General features: G+C 38.2%; 1 protein-coding gene across 7 annotated transcripts in view; it reads left to right on the forward strand.

The window, feature by feature from the left end:
* The window catches only part of myo1b (myosin IB), a 121,766-nt gene that overhangs the window by 94,057 nt on the left and 6,299 nt on the right, over positions 1–21,410 (forward strand). For 2 of the 7 annotated variants that reach the window (XM_062067632.1, XM_062067631.1), the window contains 14 exons: positions 2,613–2,717; positions 5,867–5,929; positions 8,366–8,566; positions 8,785–9,011; positions 9,102–9,302; positions 10,013–10,106; positions 11,041–11,190; positions 11,309–11,377; positions 12,569–12,655; positions 12,945–13,031; positions 15,613–15,699; positions 16,280–16,366; positions 17,161–17,235; positions 18,913–19,047. In XM_062067632.1, coding sequence (XP_061923616.1) covers positions 2,613–2,717; positions 5,867–5,929; positions 8,366–8,566; positions 8,785–9,011; positions 9,102–9,302; positions 10,013–10,106; positions 11,041–11,190; positions 11,309–11,377; positions 12,569–12,655; positions 12,945–13,031; positions 15,613–15,699; positions 16,280–16,366; positions 17,161–17,235; positions 18,913–19,047 — 1,668 coding nt within the window. The remainder of the gene's footprint in view (positions 1–2,612; positions 2,718–5,866; positions 5,930–8,365; positions 8,567–8,784; positions 9,012–9,101; positions 9,303–10,012; positions 10,107–11,040; positions 11,191–11,308; positions 11,378–12,568; positions 12,656–12,944; positions 13,032–15,612; positions 15,700–16,279; positions 16,367–17,160; positions 17,236–18,912; positions 19,048–21,410) is intronic. The other 5 variants (XM_062067634.1, XM_062067633.1, XM_062067636.1 and 2 more) reach the window with 5 other exon arrangements.

Raw genomic sequence — 21,410 nt, forward strand, 5'->3', positions numbered from 1 at the left:
CTGAAAAACATGTCCCGGATTAGAACATTACACAAATAAAAGAAAAAAATAACACTGGTCCAAATCCCCCCCAAAATGGGAACCGAAAGCATCCTGTGCGTCTTACTGTACATTGTCTTTGATTTCCATGCGTCTTTTCATGCTGATTAATTTACTGTGTGACTGCATGCAAATGGGTATGCACATATAAGAGTGTGAGAGATGCTGAGTGCTCTGACCAGAATAAATGGCGGAACAAGTATTTCTTGCAGAGTTGCACGAATGGCCCCAACCCCCCATGCGTTCATATCTTTTTTATACTGTCATACTGTTGTTATTCTCATTCACTCCACTCACTCTCAAGCCATTCATTCCTCTCCCTCTCACTGTCATCTTGTGTCTTGGTCACCAGAAAGCAGTAAGTAACACCTGCACCAGCCTGCTGTTTGCTGTGCCATTGTGCATGCTGTGATCAACTTAATTCAGGTCCTCTTCACTACAATGATAATTCCTGGGCTCCTGGTGTGCAGCAACAGCCACATTGCTGAAGAAATACTTTAAAAAAAATGTTGAATCATGAAATCCACTCTGCTGGCACGTAGTAAACAAACGGCCTACAAGAAAGTTGTATCATGTTTCCACTGCCTGTCAAAAAATGTTTACGTGTTGAATAGACAAAGGGCTGTGCTTTGTGCCAAAGTTTTTTTTTAGAGGTAATGCAAATATTTTCTACTTGCCTGCTGTTTGAGATCACACATTGTTGTGTACTCTTAATTAAATTGCTGAGTTTTCTCTGTAGTCATGTATCACTAAACAAAAAAAAAAACATTTTTTTGTTGTTTTACGTATTCATAACAATTCAGCAAATAATAATAAGACTCAACTTACAGTAAGAAGGGAATTCATATGGCCCCATTTGTCGTGGTTTACTTGACACATGAAACGTGACGAATTGGGAGTGCACTATCTACAATAGAAGCCATGTGGCAGTATAGTGTTGAATTGCTAAATGTGTTTTGTGGCAAATCCATTTTTGACCACAATGCCAGTTGCTATATAGAGTGGCACTTTCCATAATTTTCAGCAGACTGTATTGCAAAATGATTAACTAAAATATCAGGGACGCAACTCTTTTAAACCAAACCAACAATAATTAGCTATTTATCAAACGCCTGCTTTGTTGAGCCAGATATGTGTAATATACATAGACAGCCATGTAAAAATGTTATGACACCCCTTGGTATACCTCTTCTAGTCCTGAACTGCTGCACACAAAAGTGTAAACATTTGTCTCAACATGTTCCACTGTGTTACATGCTCTATTTTTCCCCCTGACAAATACACCACATGTGGTGCTGTTATTAAACACCATGAGTCAGTAACCAATCTTTGAGGGACTGAAAAGCGCTTCTGTAAAATTAGATTTGAAAAAAGATTGAAAAACAATCAAGCATTAAGCAAAATGTCTTTGCAAGATGCAGGACTTGAGACTTTGACTTGGCAGCTAATCGCTTATAATTCATTGTCCATTTATTAGATGATTGATCAAATATGTTACCGTACATGTCTGGTAGCAGGTCAAAACCCACAGGGGGTGTCACTCATGTTATTTACACAAATCCTTTTTCAGCTTTGTGTCTGCTGCCACTTGCTGTGCTTTGCTCTTGAGTGTGTGTGTGTGTAAGCTTTTAGGGGGTGAAGGTGACTGTGGTTTCTCTGCAAAGGGAAATGGGTCTTTAAATGAGAAACCAATGTGTCCCATTTCCTTGTCATTGAGAAACCTTGCTGTGTCCTTCACTCAGCGAGCTTTAACGCTGAACATGCTCCTAACCACTTTATTGTCATAGCAAGTAATTTCTTACCCAACACCCTGCAGTACAATTAGGCCATCTGCCAGGAAGCATGACTCACCCCTCAATGGGTCATAATTGACAACAATTGGAATCGCTTGTAAATGTTTAATGACCATAAAGGACAGGTTACAAGAACCCTTTCTAATAGGGATTCACCATAAGGGCCCATCTGTTTACACAACGAGATTAATATTTGTAGTCTACTGTTCTAATTGTAAGAACAAAATACAAAAGGGACATGTAATTGTAATTTAGTCATTTTAATAAACTTTTACTATTATACAACATTTAGAACCTGCCTGAGCAGTGTTTTTGACTTTCAACTAAATGTAATTTGACATTTGCTTAGTCGTCTTTTCTCGTATTAATAAAGAATAGTACCAACAATATTTTTGAGAATACCGGCATGAAGAAAACTGGCTCTTTTCATTGAGCTATTGCACAAGCTCAGCTGACATTGTGAGTTGTCCTTAGGGAAGTATGATTGGATAAAAAGTTGAAATGTGTAATGAACCTTAAAAGTTTACTTTAACTGAAGTTAATGAATACTACAAAATTAAACATGCACTGTATTATTTAACTTTGTTGTGGCTTTTGACAAACCAAGTGAACATGAACTAGCTGAGCTATAAAGTCATACACAATACGTTAACATTTTAGGTTCCCGTTTTAAAACAAAAGTCGATACAACCCCCTTTTTCTTAGAAAAGACAGGGCACCAAGCACATTTGGATTTTTTAGGCTGAGAAAATACAACCTTTTGTGTTTCTGCTCCTGTAGGACAACAGCTTTGAGCAGTTTATCATCAACTATTGCAACGAGAAGCTGCAGCAGATCTTCATCGAGCTGACCTTGCGTGAGGAGCAGGAGGAGTACATCAGAGAGGCAAGTTTGTACATATACATAAGGCCGTCTTCACACTGCATGTCAATTTCATTTTTTTTGCCCATATGCAACATCCATCTGATTTTTTTCATGTCTGTGAACAGTGCAATGCTGATTTTTTTCATATCCGACCCAGGCCTTTTTCGTTTGTGGAAATAAATCGGAAATGTATATGATGCGTACTCAATGTAAACGCTCCCGCACTCAGGTCGCATTCATCCGACCAATACATCATCAAAAAACAATAAGCTTCGTAATTATTCTCCAGATTAGACGGTTACAAAATAAATATTTGACAACGGAGCAGAAAACCGGTGCAACTGAAATGTTTGAGAAATTCACATAAAAGTTCCACCACTCCGGTCTCTGATTGCTTGCCCACAGACACACTCTTCAAGCAGACATTGAAGCAAAATATCCCGTAAAACTGCCAGGGCCAAAGTACTTGTCCTCTTCCTTCTTAATCTTCTGCGTGCAATATTTCAGTACAGATAATGTTGACTTTGATTGCACAAAATCCTTGAAATGACTGAGACTGACTAGAGTTGAAACCATGTTTACTTCTGTAAACACTGCACTGCGTGTGACATCATGTCCGCATGTGGGTCAGATTGCATTCATAATCGAAAATGCATTTTTTTTTAATGTGAACGGTCAAAATATCTGATTTGACAAAAAAAAATCAGAATGGGACTTCTGACCCTGCAGTGTGCAGAGTGCCGGTTATCACTTTTTTAAAAGATTTAGTTTAGCTTCATGCAACATGCGAGAGCTCTGTTAAAGGGGTCATATTGGGAATTTTTTTTCTACATTTAAAACACTTTGTTGTGGTCTACATAACATGAAATGGTAGTTCCTTGGTCAAAATGTTGCATAGATTGTTTTACAGAAAGTTTTCAAGCCGCTTTCAGGATGTGCCCCGTTTTGGCGGTCTTATTTACGTGGCTCCACTTTGACAGCGTCTTCTCTCCGCCATCTTTTTTGGAGTTTTTAGCGCTTCTATAGCAAGTGTACTGACAGATATAAGTTCAAACTATACTCTACTTGGTATTGAGAATTGCAACAGGGGAGGATGCATGTGCATGTACGAGCCAGTCTGCCCCACAACAAGAGGATAACGAGAAATAAATAGCTTATTGATCGAAGGACTCTAATGGCGTTAAATCTCTACCATAAATGGATAATCCGCTGACGTCCCCATTTGGTCAAATTCCAAACTGTTCATTTCTCGGAAGTATGAAGGAAGGCAAGATTGTTTTATAAATATATCCGAAACGCCTCCACGGTTTGATTTCACATTTTTGGGACTTATGCAGATCCCAAATACATAACAGGTAAGAGAAGTTGGTTTTGCATAATATGTCCCTTTTAAATTTCCTATACCTTTTTTTAATTTATTTTTAATTTATTTATTTTTTTAGTCAAGTTGTATTTTCAATTTAGCTGCATATCACAACAGAAGTAATTGTATAAATAACTTTTGTTTTTCTATAGGACATGTCTACCTCTATTTTATTCAACAAACTAAATAGCCTCATTTCTATTGCCACAGGGTCACACGTACACACATGCAAGCGTTGTGCACCACAAATGTGTTTGTAAAGTAATCTCAGGGCATATTCAATTGATTGGAACTGGACTGTTTGGTTTGTCTTAAAAGAGAAAAAGGCTTCATCACTTCATGCTCATAGACTTAGATTGGTCAGATCTAGTCTAGCGACTGGTGTAAAGTAGTGATCGCACAATGCAGGTTAAACTCCAAAATATTAGAAAATTCAAGCAAAGGTTAGTTTATTCCAGCAATTAGATTTACAAGGTGAAACTAATATATGACATAGGCTCCCAACATGCAACTTGAGATATTTCAAGTGTTGCAATCGGGCAACCAGCGGCACCTAACAGACAAGGACTGTTTAAAAGCATTGTACCAGTCATTTGGCTGGTGTACAACGAAGCTGGGCGAAGAGGCGTTGCAATGCGGGACTATTCTCAATTGATCACTTTCTTGTCATCCTTTAAATGTCTGGGGAAAAAGCTACAGTATTTTATATCCACAACAAAACATTAAAGTTTCACACCAGTTACCTATGTGGTTATGAAGCTTGAACGTTCCATTTTAAGATGAAGAACCCCAAGGTTCAAAAGCTTGTATATTGACATCCAAGTCCCAATTGCAAATGATGGAACGAAACACTTACACTAACTGCAAGCACGTTACTAGTAAACAATAGAATATTACGATAAGAATATTTCTAAAAGACAGCCAGGTCATACTTGTAGCATTCATTCATGCATGTTTGTGTCAATAATAGTCAAACCATTGCCCCTTCCACCCATTAAACCTCTAATTATTGGGGAAAATTCTGCTTTATTATTCCCTTCAGGTTGGAAAGGCCCTTTAGCATCTGTTTAACCAAGTGCTATTTGTATCTGCATTTAAACCCTAGTTTAAACCTGCTTTTAGATCATAAACAGAGTCCCTCACACTCAGTCTCCTTCAGTGGAGCATATGAAAAAGAGGTGATCCCGTAATCCGACAAGAGTAAACACTCCCTGTTGTAGACCTTCAAGTTCTGTTTGTTTTCAAAGCTCTGTGTGTATGAATGGTGACCCCTAAACTCCTTCCCTCCAACACAACCACCATCACTGATTTGGCCACTGTCCAGTGTGCAGCATGGGAAAATACCACAGTCCTGTTGACAGCAGGGAGGCACACGAATCAGAATGAGTGCTGATACCTCTTTAATTTAGGCCACCCCTTCTTAGCACCCACTCCTTCTAAAATCTGTCACATTGCTTACATTAACTGAAGCTATGTTCCCAGCCCATTCCTCGCAATGATTTAAGAATCCACAAAGTATTTTTATCCATATTTTTTTATAGCCAGCTTTGAGAGGGTGGAAGGACGAGAATATGTGATGTGTCACAATGCAGTTTTCCATAATGACATTAATTTGTATTAGCTTAGTGAAACTGTCCATATATAATGAAAATTGATCATATTGATAGAGAGCTTTGAAAAAATCTGTTGATTGTGCTGGGCTATCTGCGGACCAATTTCCTTTTCTGTTAAAGCGATCATCAAAACATCACTTTTGTTCTTTAACATAAAACCATTGTAAGGTTGACCTGATTTCCTTTTGTTGCAGGACATTGAGTGGACCAACATTGAGTATTTCAACAATGCCATTATCTGTGACCTCATTGAGAACGTAAGTCGGATTCACACTGGTGAGAAACTTACATCTAACCTGGTAGTGTAATGGAAAAAAGTAGGGGTGTACAAAAAAAATTATTCACATCCAAATCGCAATTCTTATTCAACGCGATTCTAAATACATTCATAATTTGCAAAAATTTTAAATTAAAAAATAATAACCACCAAAAAAACATTTTTTATAAGAATATAGTTTTAAAAAGACATTTTTAGGCTTTCTCCATGCAACCAGAAGGAGATTTTCTAACATGAAACCTGTTTTGAAAAACGTTTCCTTACAATTATTTTACCAAATAATACATTGCAAGAATTGGTTTAAATTGAGAATTGTGTTGAATCAAGAATCGATTCTGAACACCCCAGGAATCGGAATTAGAGCGAATTGTTAGGTGCCCAAAGATTCACACCTGTAGAAAATAGCCTTTAATAGAAAATGTTGCACTACATTGATCTTGTAGACTTTTTTTGTAGCACTTTTCATAAATGCAAACAAGTTTTGGAGATTGACACTATAGGTGGGGTAACTAATATATTTTTAGATATTTTTATGTTTTTATGAGATGTACGGCGACCTTGAGCAGAGGTGGGTGGAGTAGCCAGAAATGGTACTCAAGTAAGAGTACTGTTACTTTAGAGATTTATTACTCAAGCAAAAGTAAGGAATAGTCACCCAAATATTTACTTAAGTAAAAGTAAAAAGTATGTTGTGAAAAAACTACTCAAGTACTGAGTAACTGATGACTAACCTGTTTGTTTAATGATGACGGCAACAAATAATGCACAAAAACATAAAAATAGCAATGAGCAAATTCAGAACCAGGAATATCTCTTAAGCAACTAAAACTTAGACTTAGACTTCCTTTTTATTGTCATTCAAATTTGAACTTTACAGTACAGATAAGAACAACATTTTGTTGCATTAGCTCATGGTAGTGCAGGATACAAAAGCAATAAGGTGCAGATATAAATAAATAAATAGGTTACTGTACAGATAAATATATTGCACTTTTTCATATGCATTCGCGTTTATGGATGTATGTTACATTGTCTTTTTTATTCCAGCGAGTTAATCCATTTTGGGGGGAGTTGAGGGGATAATTATGATGCGTTCAAGAGCAAACAATAATATATATTAAATAATAATACATTAACATAAAAAAAATTAAGACAAATTGAGCCACAATAACTTAACAGCACCATAGGCTCAGTAGGCAGAGATTACAAAGGAAAATAAAAAGTTAGCCTTTACGCAAACTATTAACTGATAGGTGTGGGCTGCATCTGGGAACACACTGATCTGTGTTTCTATACATGCGTGTGTGTGTGTGCGTGCGCGTGCGTGTGTGTGTCTATGAGGCTGCAGTACGTTAATAAATGTCCCCACACGATGTACATTCGACAGTGATTCATAGCAGAGAAGCTAACATCAGCCTACGGTGACAGCCCAAATATCTACTAACGTTACTTACCGCGATGTGCTTTGTTGAGTTCATGTAAGCTTAAGCTTGTTAATCATGTGACCGCCTGGCTCTGTTTGATTGGTGAAACGTAGTCAAACGTCACCAGTGACTGCATGCGATTGGTGAAACGGAGTCAAACGTCACCAGTGACTGCATGCGATTGGTGAAACGGAGTCAAACGTCACCAGTGACTGCATGTGATTGGTGAAGCACAGGCATAGATCCTACTTTGAAGGTCTGTCTGACAAACCAAAACAAACAAAGCGTGCATTAACAGATCGATAAAAATCAGTAGCGAATAGCGAGCTGAATGTACATAAATGGAGCGGAGTAAAAGTAGCGTTTCTTCTCTATAAATATACTTAAGTAAAAGTATGTTACATTAAAACTACTCTTAGAAGTACAATTTATCCCAAAAGTTACTCAGGTAGATGTAACGTAGTAAATGTAGCGCGTTATTACCCACCTCTGACCTTGAGTGCCTTGAAAGGCGCCTTACAAAATAAATGTATTAGTATGCATCGCAAATCGGATATAGACGATTATGAAATCAATTGGTAAACGTCTATAATCGATAATTGATTTGTTCATTGTAAACAAAGTAATGCATACAGTTCTAAAATGTGGCTGACTGCAGCCAGCCACCTCACCGAGAGATTCAACCAGCTCCGTTATTTTAAGGCACTTATGTTCCAGTTTTACACACATTTTCATTAATTTAATAAATGTGGTAATTAATTGGTTTTTTTATTAGAAATGCACTGTTTTTTTAACGCTTAATTAGTGAAAACGGAAAGAAAAATAAAACTACATTAACATGCAAAAAATAAAGATCCATCAATATTTGTTTTTCCTAATCGAATCGTAGCTCCTGAATCGTAATCAAATTGTGAGGTGCCCAAAGATTCCCACCTCTACTGTACACTGTGTATTTCTAACGCCTTTTCTGTCTTCACACTTTCCAACACCAGCACCAAAATGGCATTTTGGCAATGTTAGACGAGGAGTGTTTGCGTCCGGGAACGGTCACAGACGAGACCTTCCTTGACAAACTGAACACAGTCTGTGCTCAACACCAGCACTTTGAGAGTCGTCTCAGCAAGAATTCAAAGTTCCTTACTGACCACAGCTTGCCTCACAGCTGCTTCCGCATCCAGCACTATGCCGGGAAGGTACCCCAAGCAGTTTTTCATTTGACTTTTTTCAAATCATATTAAGCTGTTAACGTAGCAAGAATGTATCTCACATTTATTTGGTAAATAATTGATAGAGTTTATTAAAATAGTGTATATTTAATATCAAGTGGATCATATTAAATATTAATATACATATTTTTAATGTAATAAGTATTTGATTTTATTCAGAATGTAATTGCCTTTTTTGTGTCAAGGTGCTGTACCGTGTTGAAGGCTTTGTGGACAAGAACAATGACCTACTATATCGGGATTTGTCCCAAGCCATGTATAAAGCCAATCACAGTCTGATCAAACATCTGTTCCCTGAGGGAAACCCAGCCAAAGTCAACCTTAAGAGGCCGCCAACCGCTGGCTTCCAGTTCAAAGCGTCAGTGGGCACTCTAATGAGGAATCTGCAGACCAAGAACCCCAACTACATCCGGTAGCGTGTGTGTGCGTGCGTGTGTGTCTTTGCGGGCATTTCCTAAAACAAGACTTGAAGTGACAACGCTCAAAATGTACTCTTTGTCAGATGCATCAAGCCGAATGACAAGAAAGCTCCCCACATCTTTACCGAGTCGCTGGTTTGCCATCAAGTGCGGTACTTGGGCCTGATGGAGAATGTCCGCGTGAGAAGAGCAGGGTATGCCTTCCGCCAGGCATATGAGCCCTGCCTGGAGCGCTACAAAATGCTCTGCAAACGGACATGGCCACATTGGAGAGGTCCTGCTAGGTAATGGTCATGCTAATTCACAAGCAACTGTTATCAGGGGGTCACGCAGCGGGGCATGTTGCTGGACTTTTGCCAAAAGTCCTCTGAGGCTTTCACTGAAAATGTGCAGCAGTGGCCTTTAAGTGAATCACTAAGCCTGCAGTTACTCCCGGTGGAAAAACTGTGTGACCCATGTTAATGGGCTCTTGTTGGAGTGGGCAACTCCCAGGTGAAATTGTGTGCAGCTGTGAGAATGTGGTTATTATTGGATAATAGTGCAGAATATTTTCTGCAAATAAATAAGAACAAAAAAAAACACCTAGCTCATTAGGCAGTATTGCATTAGTAAATACCCTTTTAAATCTCTTAATTATTGTATTTACTCTTTATGGAGAATGTTGGTTGACCTTTACGATAATGTCCCTTAACAGCTGTCTCGTATATACTATGCACATACTACATATGGTAGCACTTCACTAGGTGTCCTCACATAAGCACTAATGGCACATACTGTATTTAGTCAGAAATTAAATGGTCTCGTTCTGCACCACATGTGGGATTATTTAATGTGATTCCTATCTTATGTACAGTTATTGCTCGGTACTAAACTTTATTCTGTTAATGTTAGTTTATGTTCTACTCGAATTTACCCACTCCTATTTTCAGAACTTCTAAAAAGCTGTGATTCTTAATACTTTTTAAAGTATCTTTTAAACCTTCTTTTCCTGCAGGGAAGGTGTGGAGATGCTTATGGCAGATCTTCAGGTTCCTGCTGAGGAGTTCTCCTATGGCCGCTCTAAAATCTTCATCAGGAATCCTAGAACGGTAAAAATCGGCCATGCAACACAAGTATAAAGTACCTCAGCTTTGTTTTTCTTTTATCCCTTTTACTCTTTTGCCATCTGCAATAGAATGTCAAAGGTTGTTTTCACATAATAATATTTATAGTGTTTGTGAAGGTGGCTGTATTCCGAGCCCCTACTTAATGATTTAGGCCCATCACCAAACACATGGTTCCACTTAGGCATCCCATCTTCCATGGGAAATGAGCATCTTTAGTCAGCTCTTTAACTGCTTAAACATGCAACGATTACTGACTTTGCTCCCCCCCAAAATAATAAGAAAAATTAAGGTTTTCACTTGCATTGTATATTTAAAACATTCTGTCTCCTTTGCATATCTGCAATATTACTAAATTTGTTGGAATATATCAGGCTTTTATACGGGTACATATTTTGCATTCTTAATTCGCGGAATCCAAATTGCTTCCTTGTGATCTATGCTGCCACCCAAAAGGTTTTGGGAAAAACAGTTACTGTGCCAGTTTTCTTGCTCTGAAAGCATAACCTAGACATAGTATGTTTAGATACTCATTTAGCTTTGCTTGAATATAGCAAAATAAAGATGTAGATCTAGCTGCTGCTGAACAAAATGTTTGCTCATTTTAAGACAATATATGTTTTATATTGCAGATGAAGATACGTCAATGTTATATTTATTTTATTGCTGCGATTCGAGAAATATAAGGGCATTGTATTCCCCGTTAAGGGTGGTGCTTGGACTTTGTTCCTGATATCACTGAATCAATATTTGCTCAGAGATAAACGTCGCTTTTATCATCAGGGTACTGAAGATAGTAAACGACATTGCCCTTTCCAAAAGAGGATATAAATGTCAACACCCTTTCTTTTATGTATTTGAGGATGTGCTGCTCCTTTTTATTGTAATATAATCCATTCTCGCCTCCTCTTCCTTGCAGCTCTTCTTCTTAGAGGAAAGGAGAAGGCAGTGCCTGCAAGATCTGGCCACGCTCATTCAGAAAATCTACCGTGGCTGGAAATGCCGCACTCACTTCCTATTGCTGAAAAAGAGTCAGATTGTGGTGGCAGCATGGTACCGTCGCTATGCGGTAAGGATGATTTAGTCATCTCACTCCAGCAGCGTAGGCATTTGCACCATAGTACCCTGAGTCAAGTGTTGCCCATTTGAATTATTTACACGTTTTTGTTTTGTTTTTTACCTCACAGCAAGAAAAGAAATACCAGAAGATCAAGCGCGCCACCACTGTAGTGCAGTCTTACACCAGAGGATGGCAGGTGTGGTTTGCTGTTTTGTCATTTTTATCCAGAATAAACCGTAGACAGAAGTAGTGCTGCATTAATTTAACAAAAAACCTAATTGTGATTTTTCTCTCCATAATTGTGATTGAGATTTGTATATCTTATACATTTACATGCTGAACACTGCAAAAATAACAAGTGAAGGAAGACATGTTACTTTCAGACTGACTGTCAATCTACATATTCTTGTCTCCAGGCGCCACGCATTACACTACGCAATATTCTACTTCAAAAAATATTTAGCTTTAATGAGACTCAGAGCTTTTGTCTATATCATGCTCTTAAACTGAAGTAATAACCGATAAAAACTATACAGTGATCATAATGTAATATAATATAACACTAATGCAAGTAACAATTTAAATGGATATACACTTATTTCTCATTACTGCAGAATCGTTTACCATTGTACTGTAATCAGAAGGTAAATAACTAAGAGCACAGTACCAAGTAAAATTCCTTGTTTTATATACTTGGCCAATAAAGGTGATTCTGATTATGGTAAATAAATGAACAAACAAACAAAATAAACTCTCCTTTCTGTACTTTAATATTGAACATCTTAAAGTTGGGTTGTCTTTTCTTTTTTTTTTTGCCATCACGGCATTCCCGCTCGTTCTTCCGTTGCCCACTCTGTTTGAAGCTGAAATATTCCCACAAAGGGACATTTGGCTTTGTAATTATATTTTGGCTTTGTAATCATATTTGTTCCTCCTAGTTTGTTACTTTGCGGTTACTTCTTATGAGCAAGTCGCAAAATGCGAGGCTCTCTGTCCATGCTTCTTTCGTTGGTGTGCGTGTGTGTGTGCGTGTGTGTGTGTGTGTGATTGAGTTCAGTTAAATCTACTGTTAGATAAACGCGCTCAGGTGCTGAGAGCGATGCACAGACTAAAATGTCTTTATCCCTGTTTGAAGAGAGAGACACACTTTTGATCGGGCAGAAAGCAAAGAACTTGATGCTCAACAATTCTCATTGCCGAACATGTCTGTCACTCAAACGCCGCTGACGGCGGAGAAAAACAAATATTGCAGTATATCCCGGTACCGCACTAATTAAAACCTCAATGTCGATTAATAGTGCAGACCTAGACAGTATTCCATAATAATAATAATTATTGCATAAATGATGTCAGTATATTCAATTATCCTTCTACTTATTTCTCTTAGGCTCGCAAACTACTGAGAGAGCTGAAACATCAGAAGAGGTGCAAGGAGGCCGTAACCACCATTGCGGCTTACTGGCATGGTACTCAGGTACTGATTTATTCAACTACAAAAGTCACATGTCACATCACCAGATTATTTGTGCAAAAGCCCCTCATTCTCCTTGTTCTGTGCAATGCTTCTGTTAATGCTCCTCAGCAGTAAACAAAAACCTAAACAAAAAAACTGCCTTCGAAACTGTTTTTGCTGCTCTGCCTTTGAAGCTGCCCCTCCTGCTCATCATATGACTGCTGCGTCAAATTCTCGTTATTTCTTTTTCCTTGAATCTCTTCTTCCTCACAACTTTCTTCCTTACCCAACACCCACCACGTCCCTTCAGGCTCGGATGGAGCTCAGACGTCTAAAACAAGAAGTGCTGAATAAACATGCTGTGACAGTAATTTGGGCATACTGGCAGGGAACCAAGGTATTTCACCCACATGTAGTTTGTTGCTGTCCCGGCTGTCTTGTCATCCCTCTCAACCATATCCCATGCCGTCATATTCCACAAAAAAAACTGCCTAATAGGCGTCAATCAGGTTTTCCTGTTACCTACCGACCATAGTCGTGTTGTACAATTGTTTTCTGTGTTGTATTGTATAAAAACTATACTACTACAAATGTTTGAAACCAAAATAGTGTCTTTCACCTCCCAATAAACCACCCTTTCTTTATTTGGAGCTTTATGATACAGTGGAACCCGACAACCTGTATAAGTCAAACTCATCAAGACCTGGAGCACCGTGTTCCTGTTATAACTAAAAAGTGCCCGCTTAAGCTGACGTCGACACACATGGTTGATTGCTTTTGTTGACATAACATTTCAGACCGTGTCTATCAACATTTGTATATAAAAATAAGGGAATCTTTCTGGAAAATAAGGAATATTTGACTACCAGCAGCAAGACTCGACAGTGTTTTTATACTAGCGTGTTTTTATTTTGAAGGCTTTACTTTACGGGTAAAAATACGGGAATAGAAAGGCAAAGTTCCTTAGGGAAATGCAGAGGGTTAAAAAGGTTTTATTTTTAATCAAAGCGGTAGGGATTGGAGATGGAAAAAAATCTATATTGCGATGTGTATATATAAAATCTATGTTACGATGTATATTGCAGCCTCCTGCGAGAAAAATATAGTACATTTATTGCATGATATATAATTTGGTTTATAGATGATCAAGAAGCATTTCAAAGCGGGTTACAAAGGCTCCTAATTTAGCTGCTGACATATGCGGTTACATACAGTATTGTCTTTTTCGGTTGTACTAGTTTTTCAAAACTATTATTATTTTACTGTTAAAAGCTAATTATTTTCTGATGTACATGGTTCCAACTACACCAGTTATTAAACTGTTGTACATGTACCACTAGTGGTACGCAGGCTCCATCTAGTGGTACGCCAAATAATCACTTTATTAAATATTCAAACAGTGTGACTGTTCAAACTTTGTGTAATATCACAGTAGCCCAAAATATTAAATCTAATTGTTAAATAAACTGTTGCCTTGTTTTAAATGAATACTTGGGTCTACTACGCTGCTGTATTTAATGTTCGTTATTACGATAGTACTTGGATAGCAAAGTGTTTTCTGAGGGAGTACTTGGTGAAAAAAGTTTGAGAACCACTGATCTATACCTTTTGTTAAAGTGTACTTAGCACTTTTCAATAGTATTGGGCAATACTACAAATGTGGGTATTGATCCAAAAGCAAGTAGTTACAGGGGTAAGAATTGGCCATACCAATACTGATACTTGAAATGATCAAGATAATCGAATAATTCAATTTTAGATCACAACTATAATAAACCAAAATACAGGATGACAGTGTAGCAATATCAAGTAAATATTTCAAATGTACTTATTCCTTTTTTATTACATACAATATTTTGAGCAAAATTTGATGGTCAAAATTAACTAAAATTAAGCAAAATCTACTTTCGGCTCTGATTTAAATCATTTGTTTTTTGCCCTTAAAGTCCTCCTGTGTCCACAGACGTATTTCCTGAGTTTATAAACAACAAAAAATTTATTTTGTGATAGTAAAAATTATTAATTTAATCATTGTAGTATCGACTATATACTGACACTATACTTGGTACAGTTACTGTCAATATTTTTTATCGATCCACCTACATTTGTTTACTTAGGTTCGGTTAGGTTACTTTATTAGTACCCGAACGTAAAATTGTTCTTCACATTCAAGAGCTTTAGCTTTAGCATTAACATGGCTTATTGCATCCTCCTGCAGTGTGTAGTGTAGCATGTTCAGCTACTGTATTCCTCATCCTCCACTGATAATAATACTTGTAATAAATACTTTATTTGCAGCCATGGAGGCGAGGATTAGTTAGCTGCTATCTTGCCAGCCAGGTCATTTTTTTTTTCATGCTAGACATCCCATCCATTCTTTCAACCCCCTTTCCACTACCAACAAAATTCACACTTATATTTCTGCACAAATGGAGGAAAACCATGTCAACCAACTGCCGTAGATGGAAAAATTATTCTGACCCATTGTTATATCTCTGTCAAAATCCGCATATAAATGTGCATGCAATAACATTTTTTGGTTATGTCGACAACAGATGATGTCGTAATCACCTATGTCGAAATGAGTCAGCCAATTGGTGGGTTGTCGACCTAAATGGGTTCCACTATAATAATAATATATCCTATTTCTATAGGTGCTCCTGTTTGTTATACAATCACAGCTGCTGTGACCGGTATATCTTATAAGCATGCACATTATAAAAAGCATAAAGGACATCTGAACTGATGACGAATATCATAATTTAAAGTCTCCATCCTTCCTGATAAGATCAACACTGAATACATAAATGCTGTTTAAGATATTTATTGATATATTTGTGTTTTTATATATGAGACCTTGTCTCAGTGTATTTTATGTACAGTAGTTCTGATAGTCACACAATATGGAGTTAAATGAGACATTGAACTACCTTTAACTGAAATAAGCGTACTTCACAACTACCACCACTTTCTGTCAGGCACGGAGGGAGTTGCGTCAGCTGAAGGAAGCGGCGAGGAATAAACATGCTGTGTCGGTCATTTGGGCCGGCTGGCAGGGCACCAAGGTATTTGGGAAGCCTCTTGGCTTGACTTGTGGTGATTCTGTGACTGTCCGCCTCCATCAACATCCCCAAAAACACATCTTTATATCCATCTACTTAACCCATGTCACACAAATGTTGGTTAGATTAGTCAACTAACATGTCCATTATAGACTGACATGTCACATATATAGGTCACACGAGTCTCTGTTGGTCCACTTAGCACTGCATGATGCCTGCTGACACTGCATGTCAACCGTGCATGGTTTGCATTGCATTGGTGTGCCGTTTTTCTCTACAGGAACAGAAGAGCTGACGTTCTCTGCCTAGCTTTCTCTCCCAGCTCTGATACACACCTCTAAAATAAATTTTCTTGACAGACGTTCCTGAAAAGTACCATTCAAGTTGCGGTGTCACAATAAAATGTGATGCAGCTAAGTCGGCCACACAGGGCTTACGCGTGCGTTGTGTGCAGTGTGAATGTGTTTTGCCTATTGATGTTTGATGTCTGCTCACCTCAGGCAAAATTGTCTTCTTTTTCCTCTGCTGATCTTTTCTTGCTTTATTTTCCCCCCTTATTTGTCCTCGTCCGTTCCCTGAACAGGCTCGCAGGGAGCTGAGGAGACTGAAGGAAGAGGCCAGGCGTAAGAATGCTGTCGCTGTGATTTGGGCCTACTGGAAGGGACTCAAGGTACCTACCAGCCCTACGGCGCAGCCATCACCACGTCTACCAACTACTAACCACCCCCATTCTCCTTCAGCTGTCTGTGTCCTAATTCAGGAAGCCAGCCTCTGCCAAGAGCAATCAGCACACTGTATTGATTTCTTGTGCAGCCTTCACTGCTCACTGAATTCGACCGATTGGCTAAGCATTCCTACCATAACCAAATGGTTTCATGCGTAATGTGAGCAAGAAGTTTTGCATTGCTTTGCAGTTTGTCTAGTTGTAGGTGCTATAAGGACAAGGCATCCTTCAGCACATCTGCTCATTTCTACAGTTTTTAAAAATTCAAATGTTTTGTTCACATGGCAGAGGCTGTCTTTTTCTGCTTGCTGTTTTTCATTAACATTTTTCTATGTTTCAACTCACTCTGAAGAGCAACACTTTTGTTTTGTGTTTAACCTGTACTTTCTCTTCATCTAGGTGTGTTTTCCGTGTGTGTGATATTGTGGAATAGGTGTGGCCATTGTTGCAGTGTTAATCTTCCATCATTCTAATTGTTCCCCCTCACAATCCACTTTGCACCTTTTAACATCACATGTTCCATTCCATATTAAGGTCAGCATGAAGGTCGTTTGTCATAAACCACTTTTAACTGTCAATTTGGAGTAATTGCAGCGGCTTGGCTTTAACCCTCGCTGCTGTTTTGTCACTAAACAAATGTTTTGTTTTCATTTTTTCTCATCCGTTCACTGCTTTACGTCAAACTAAAGAGTGGAAGTAGATGACAGTCTTGTCTTTTTGTTTTCATTTCCTTTCAACAGGTGCGCAGAGAGTACAGAAAATTCTTCAGGGCAAATGCAGGAAAAAAGATCTATAACTTCACCATCCAGAGAATTGTAAGTATGCCTCAAATGTATAATTAAAATCTACAATGTAGAAACATGTAAAGGCAAAGTACTAACATATGCGTTAAGACCGTTTAGTTAGGGTCAAATACATTCATTAATATGATAATAAATGATAAATGGGTTATACTTGTATAGCGCTTTTCTACCTTCAAGGTACTCAAAGCGCTTTGACAGTATTTCCACATTCACCCATTCACACACACATTCACACACTGATGGCGGGAGCTGCCATGCAAGGCGCTAACCAGCAGCCATCAGGGGCAAGGGTGAAGTGTCTTGCCCAAGGACACAACGGATGTGACTAGGATGGTAGAAGGTGGGGATTGAACCCCAGTAACCAGCAACACTCCGATTGCTGGCACGGCCACTCTACCAACTTCGCCACGCCGTCCCTTAATAAACTCGTATGTACATTTGTTAAAAAACAAATCCCATTTTTACTACTGAAAAATTGTAGCCTAAAGCGTGTTTTTTTTTCTACCCTTTACATAATTTTTATCCATTCATTTAAAGGGGTCATATTATATATTTTTTCTTCATTTAAAACACTTCCTTGTGCTCTACATAAAATTTAATAGTGTTTTTTTGGTCAACATTTTGCAAAGATTGTTTTACAGACAATTTTTTTGTTTTAGTTTTTAAGCGCCTCCAAAGTGAGTCTACTGACAGATTGTTAGAACTATTCGCTACTTTATATTAGAAATGGCAACACCAGAGGATGCATGTACGAGCCAGTTTGTCCCACAACAAGAGGATAGCGAAAAAGAACGAGTTTATTGACTACAGCGCGGACTACAATGGCGGACTTGCGCAAAGCACTTCGAGTAAATTTCTACCATACATGCAGAAAGCGTCACAGGCCAGAGCAAATTCCAAACTGCTCGTTCAGAGGAAGTATGAAGGAAGGCAAAATTGTTTTATAGATATCTCCACAATGTCTCCATGGTTGATATTACATTTTCAGAAGTTATGCAGATCCCAAATACTCAACCGCAGCTATCAATGGGTAAGAAAAGTTGATTTTGAATAACAAACATGGCTCCTTTAAATAATTTGAACAGTACAAACCAAAAATCGTACTTCCAGTAAGCAGTTAAAGTTAAAGTACCAATGATTGTCACACACACACTAGGTGTGGTGAAATTTGTCCTCTGCATTTGACCCATCCCCTTGCTCACCCCCTGGGAGGTGAGGGGAGCAGTGGGCAGCAGCGGTGCCGCGCCCGGGAATCATTTTTGGTGATTTAACCCCCAATTCCAACCCTTGATGCTGAGTGCCAAGCAGGGAGGTATTGGGTCCCATTTTTATAGTCTTTGGTATGACTCGGCCGGGGTTTGAACTCACAACCTACCGATCTCAGGGCGGACACTCTAACCACTAGGCCACTGAGTAGGTGCTACTCAGGTTGATGTGCACACAGGTGTTTATAATTCTGCTGTATATATTTATTCAAAATATTGCTTTTAGTAAGTATGTTTAGTTTTTATTCAATTGATTCCACAGATTGACTTCTTAAAATAAAGAACAGTATATATTTAACATTTATTAGTACTTTTACTTTTCTCTCTTAGTTCATATCTTTGTCTACTCTAAGTTAAGATTCCAAATGCGATACAATGCTCTATTTCAGAGGGTTAAATGTGACATTTTGGTTCTCTCCTCTAGATGCAGAAATACTTCCTGGGTCTGAAGAGCACGTTGCCCTCCATGTCGCCCATTGACAAGAACTGGCCTGTCCGACCGTACATTTTCCTGGATGGAGTCCACACGGAACTTCGCAGAATCTTCCATCTATGGAGGGTTGGTTACATAAATGTGCTCCCACGTTTTGACATGTTTTATTCCGTTTCTTTACAGCATCATCAGAAGTGTTCCACGTGCATCTATCCAGTCCGTAACAGAAAAACAATGACTCCAAAAATAGTGAACAAATGCTTAACATGTTCCATGAATTACTCTATGAAGTTTGTGCTTTCAGCGATTCTGAAATGCTGCTTCAAGTGTTTTAGTGCTGCCGAGTATTTGGCTGTATCTCAAAACAAATTCTTCCGTCAGAATGTTTTAATAATGTATGTACTCTCTACTCAGTGGGCTTTAGTTCCTGAGGGGGCAAAATTTAAAAGTGCTGCTTATCGAAAATTGCAAATTGTATCTGCTGTTGCTGCCCCTTCTGTTCGCTACTTTCCACCACTTCGGGTTGCTCCATTCCCTCCTGATTGCCTAGTAGGGTATCCATGATGGTGACTATTGAGATTGCACTGCATTTTTCTATAGTTAGTATGAACACTGAACACATTAAAGGAGCTGTTTGCAACATTTAAACAGATACCCAGAGGGCGCTAAGTTTCCATAGTATTTTAAGCGTTGTATGCCGCCCTCTTACGGATTCTGGGACGTAATGACGCAACTATGTAACACGTACACCCGCGTTAGCTTTGGCTGTTGTAAGCTAATGATAGTGATTTGGATAGTTAGCTGTCATTGAATGTATATTCTATCATTGTTCGTTGCTTCTCTTTGAGTACACGAGACAGGATGAGTGATTGTTGTAAACACTGATTATTATTATCAATACTGGGACCAAAACGGTTCAATCGACATTTGTAAAGTTACATAGGACTTAAAGTTAGTATTATTTGCAGATGACATGACTGCATTTTGTTCAGGAGAGAACACACAGAAGCTAATGCAAATAATAACAGAAGAAATTAACAAATTAAAAAGATGGTTTGACAAAAACAGATTATCTTTGAATCTCAGTAAAACTAAAATAATGATATTCGGTAACAGTAGAAGGGAAAGTCAAACACAAATAGAGTAGTCTATTGAAAAGGTAAATGAAAACACATTTTTGGGTGTAAGTATAGATCAGACCCGGGCAAATTAAGGCCCGGGGGCCACATGCGGCCCGTTGAGCTTTTCAATCTGGCCCGCCGGACATTCCCAAATAATCTTTTTAGATCTTTAAGATGGAAAGTGTAGCTGCCATTATGATGTGCAGTCATGTTTTCTAATGATCGTAAATCTTCAACTATACAAAGTAGTTAAATGGTTGGAATCTGTGCTTATGGATGATATACTAGTTACTATGGTCATCTAATTAGTTACTATAGTAATCTACGTCACAGCAGCTCAGATGAGGCACCAAGCAGTGTGGGCGGGAAGCGTTTCCACAGATGCGGAAGGAGATTTTCACAACAAAGTTTAAAGCTTAGTGATATATAGAATAGAATAGAAAGTACTTTATTGATCCCTGGGGGAAATTCAGCAAATATCAGATGTATCAGATTGTAGGTGGGTTTATTTTGTACCCTTCGTGTTCATATTTCACTGTTTGTTGCATTTTTGTTGCGTTTCACTTGATTGTAAAATTTATCGATTGAAAGGGGGTGTGACATTCATATTTTGTCAATATTCAGTGTTTTATCGTTCATAGAAAATTTACAAATTCCATTAAGTTTTTTAAGGCGGTCTGTCGTAACGTTTTTAGCATTCAATCAGACATTATTGTGAGGTTTTGTATTAGTGTTCCTGAAAATAGATATACCGGCCCCCAGACACATTTTTTTCTCTAAATGTGGCCCCCGAGTCAAAATAATTGCTCAGGCCTGTTATAGATGATAAGTTGAAATGAAAACCTGATGTAAACATAGGGACACACGGAAGTGATCACGGCGCCACTAAAAATAGTTTTTCTGCGTAAGCGCTTATAATAACAATATCACTAATACCGTATTTTCTGGAGTATAAATCGCTCCGAAGTATAAGTCGCACCGGCCGAAAATGCATAATAAAGAAGGGAAAAAACATACATAAGTCGCACTGGAGTATAAGTCGCATTTTTGGGGGAAATTTATTTGATAAAATCCAACACCAAGAATATACATTTGAAAGGCAATTTAAAATAAATAAAGAATAGTGAACAACAGGCTGAATAAGTGTACGTTATATGACGCATAAATAACCAACTGAGAACGTGCCTGGTATGTTAACATAACATATTGTGGTAACAGTCATTAAAATAACTATAACATATAGAACATGCTATACATTTACAAAACAATCTGTCACTCCTAATCGCTGAATCCGATGAAATCTTATACGCCTAGTCTCTTACGTGAATGAGCTAAATAATATTATTTGATATTTTACGGTAATGTGTT

This window comes from Entelurus aequoreus, linkage group LG13, assembly GCF_033978785.1.
Source record: "Entelurus aequoreus isolate RoL-2023_Sb linkage group LG13, RoL_Eaeq_v1.1, whole genome shotgun sequence".
Taxonomy (NCBI): Eukaryota; Metazoa; Chordata; class Actinopteri; order Syngnathiformes; family Syngnathidae; genus Entelurus; species Entelurus aequoreus.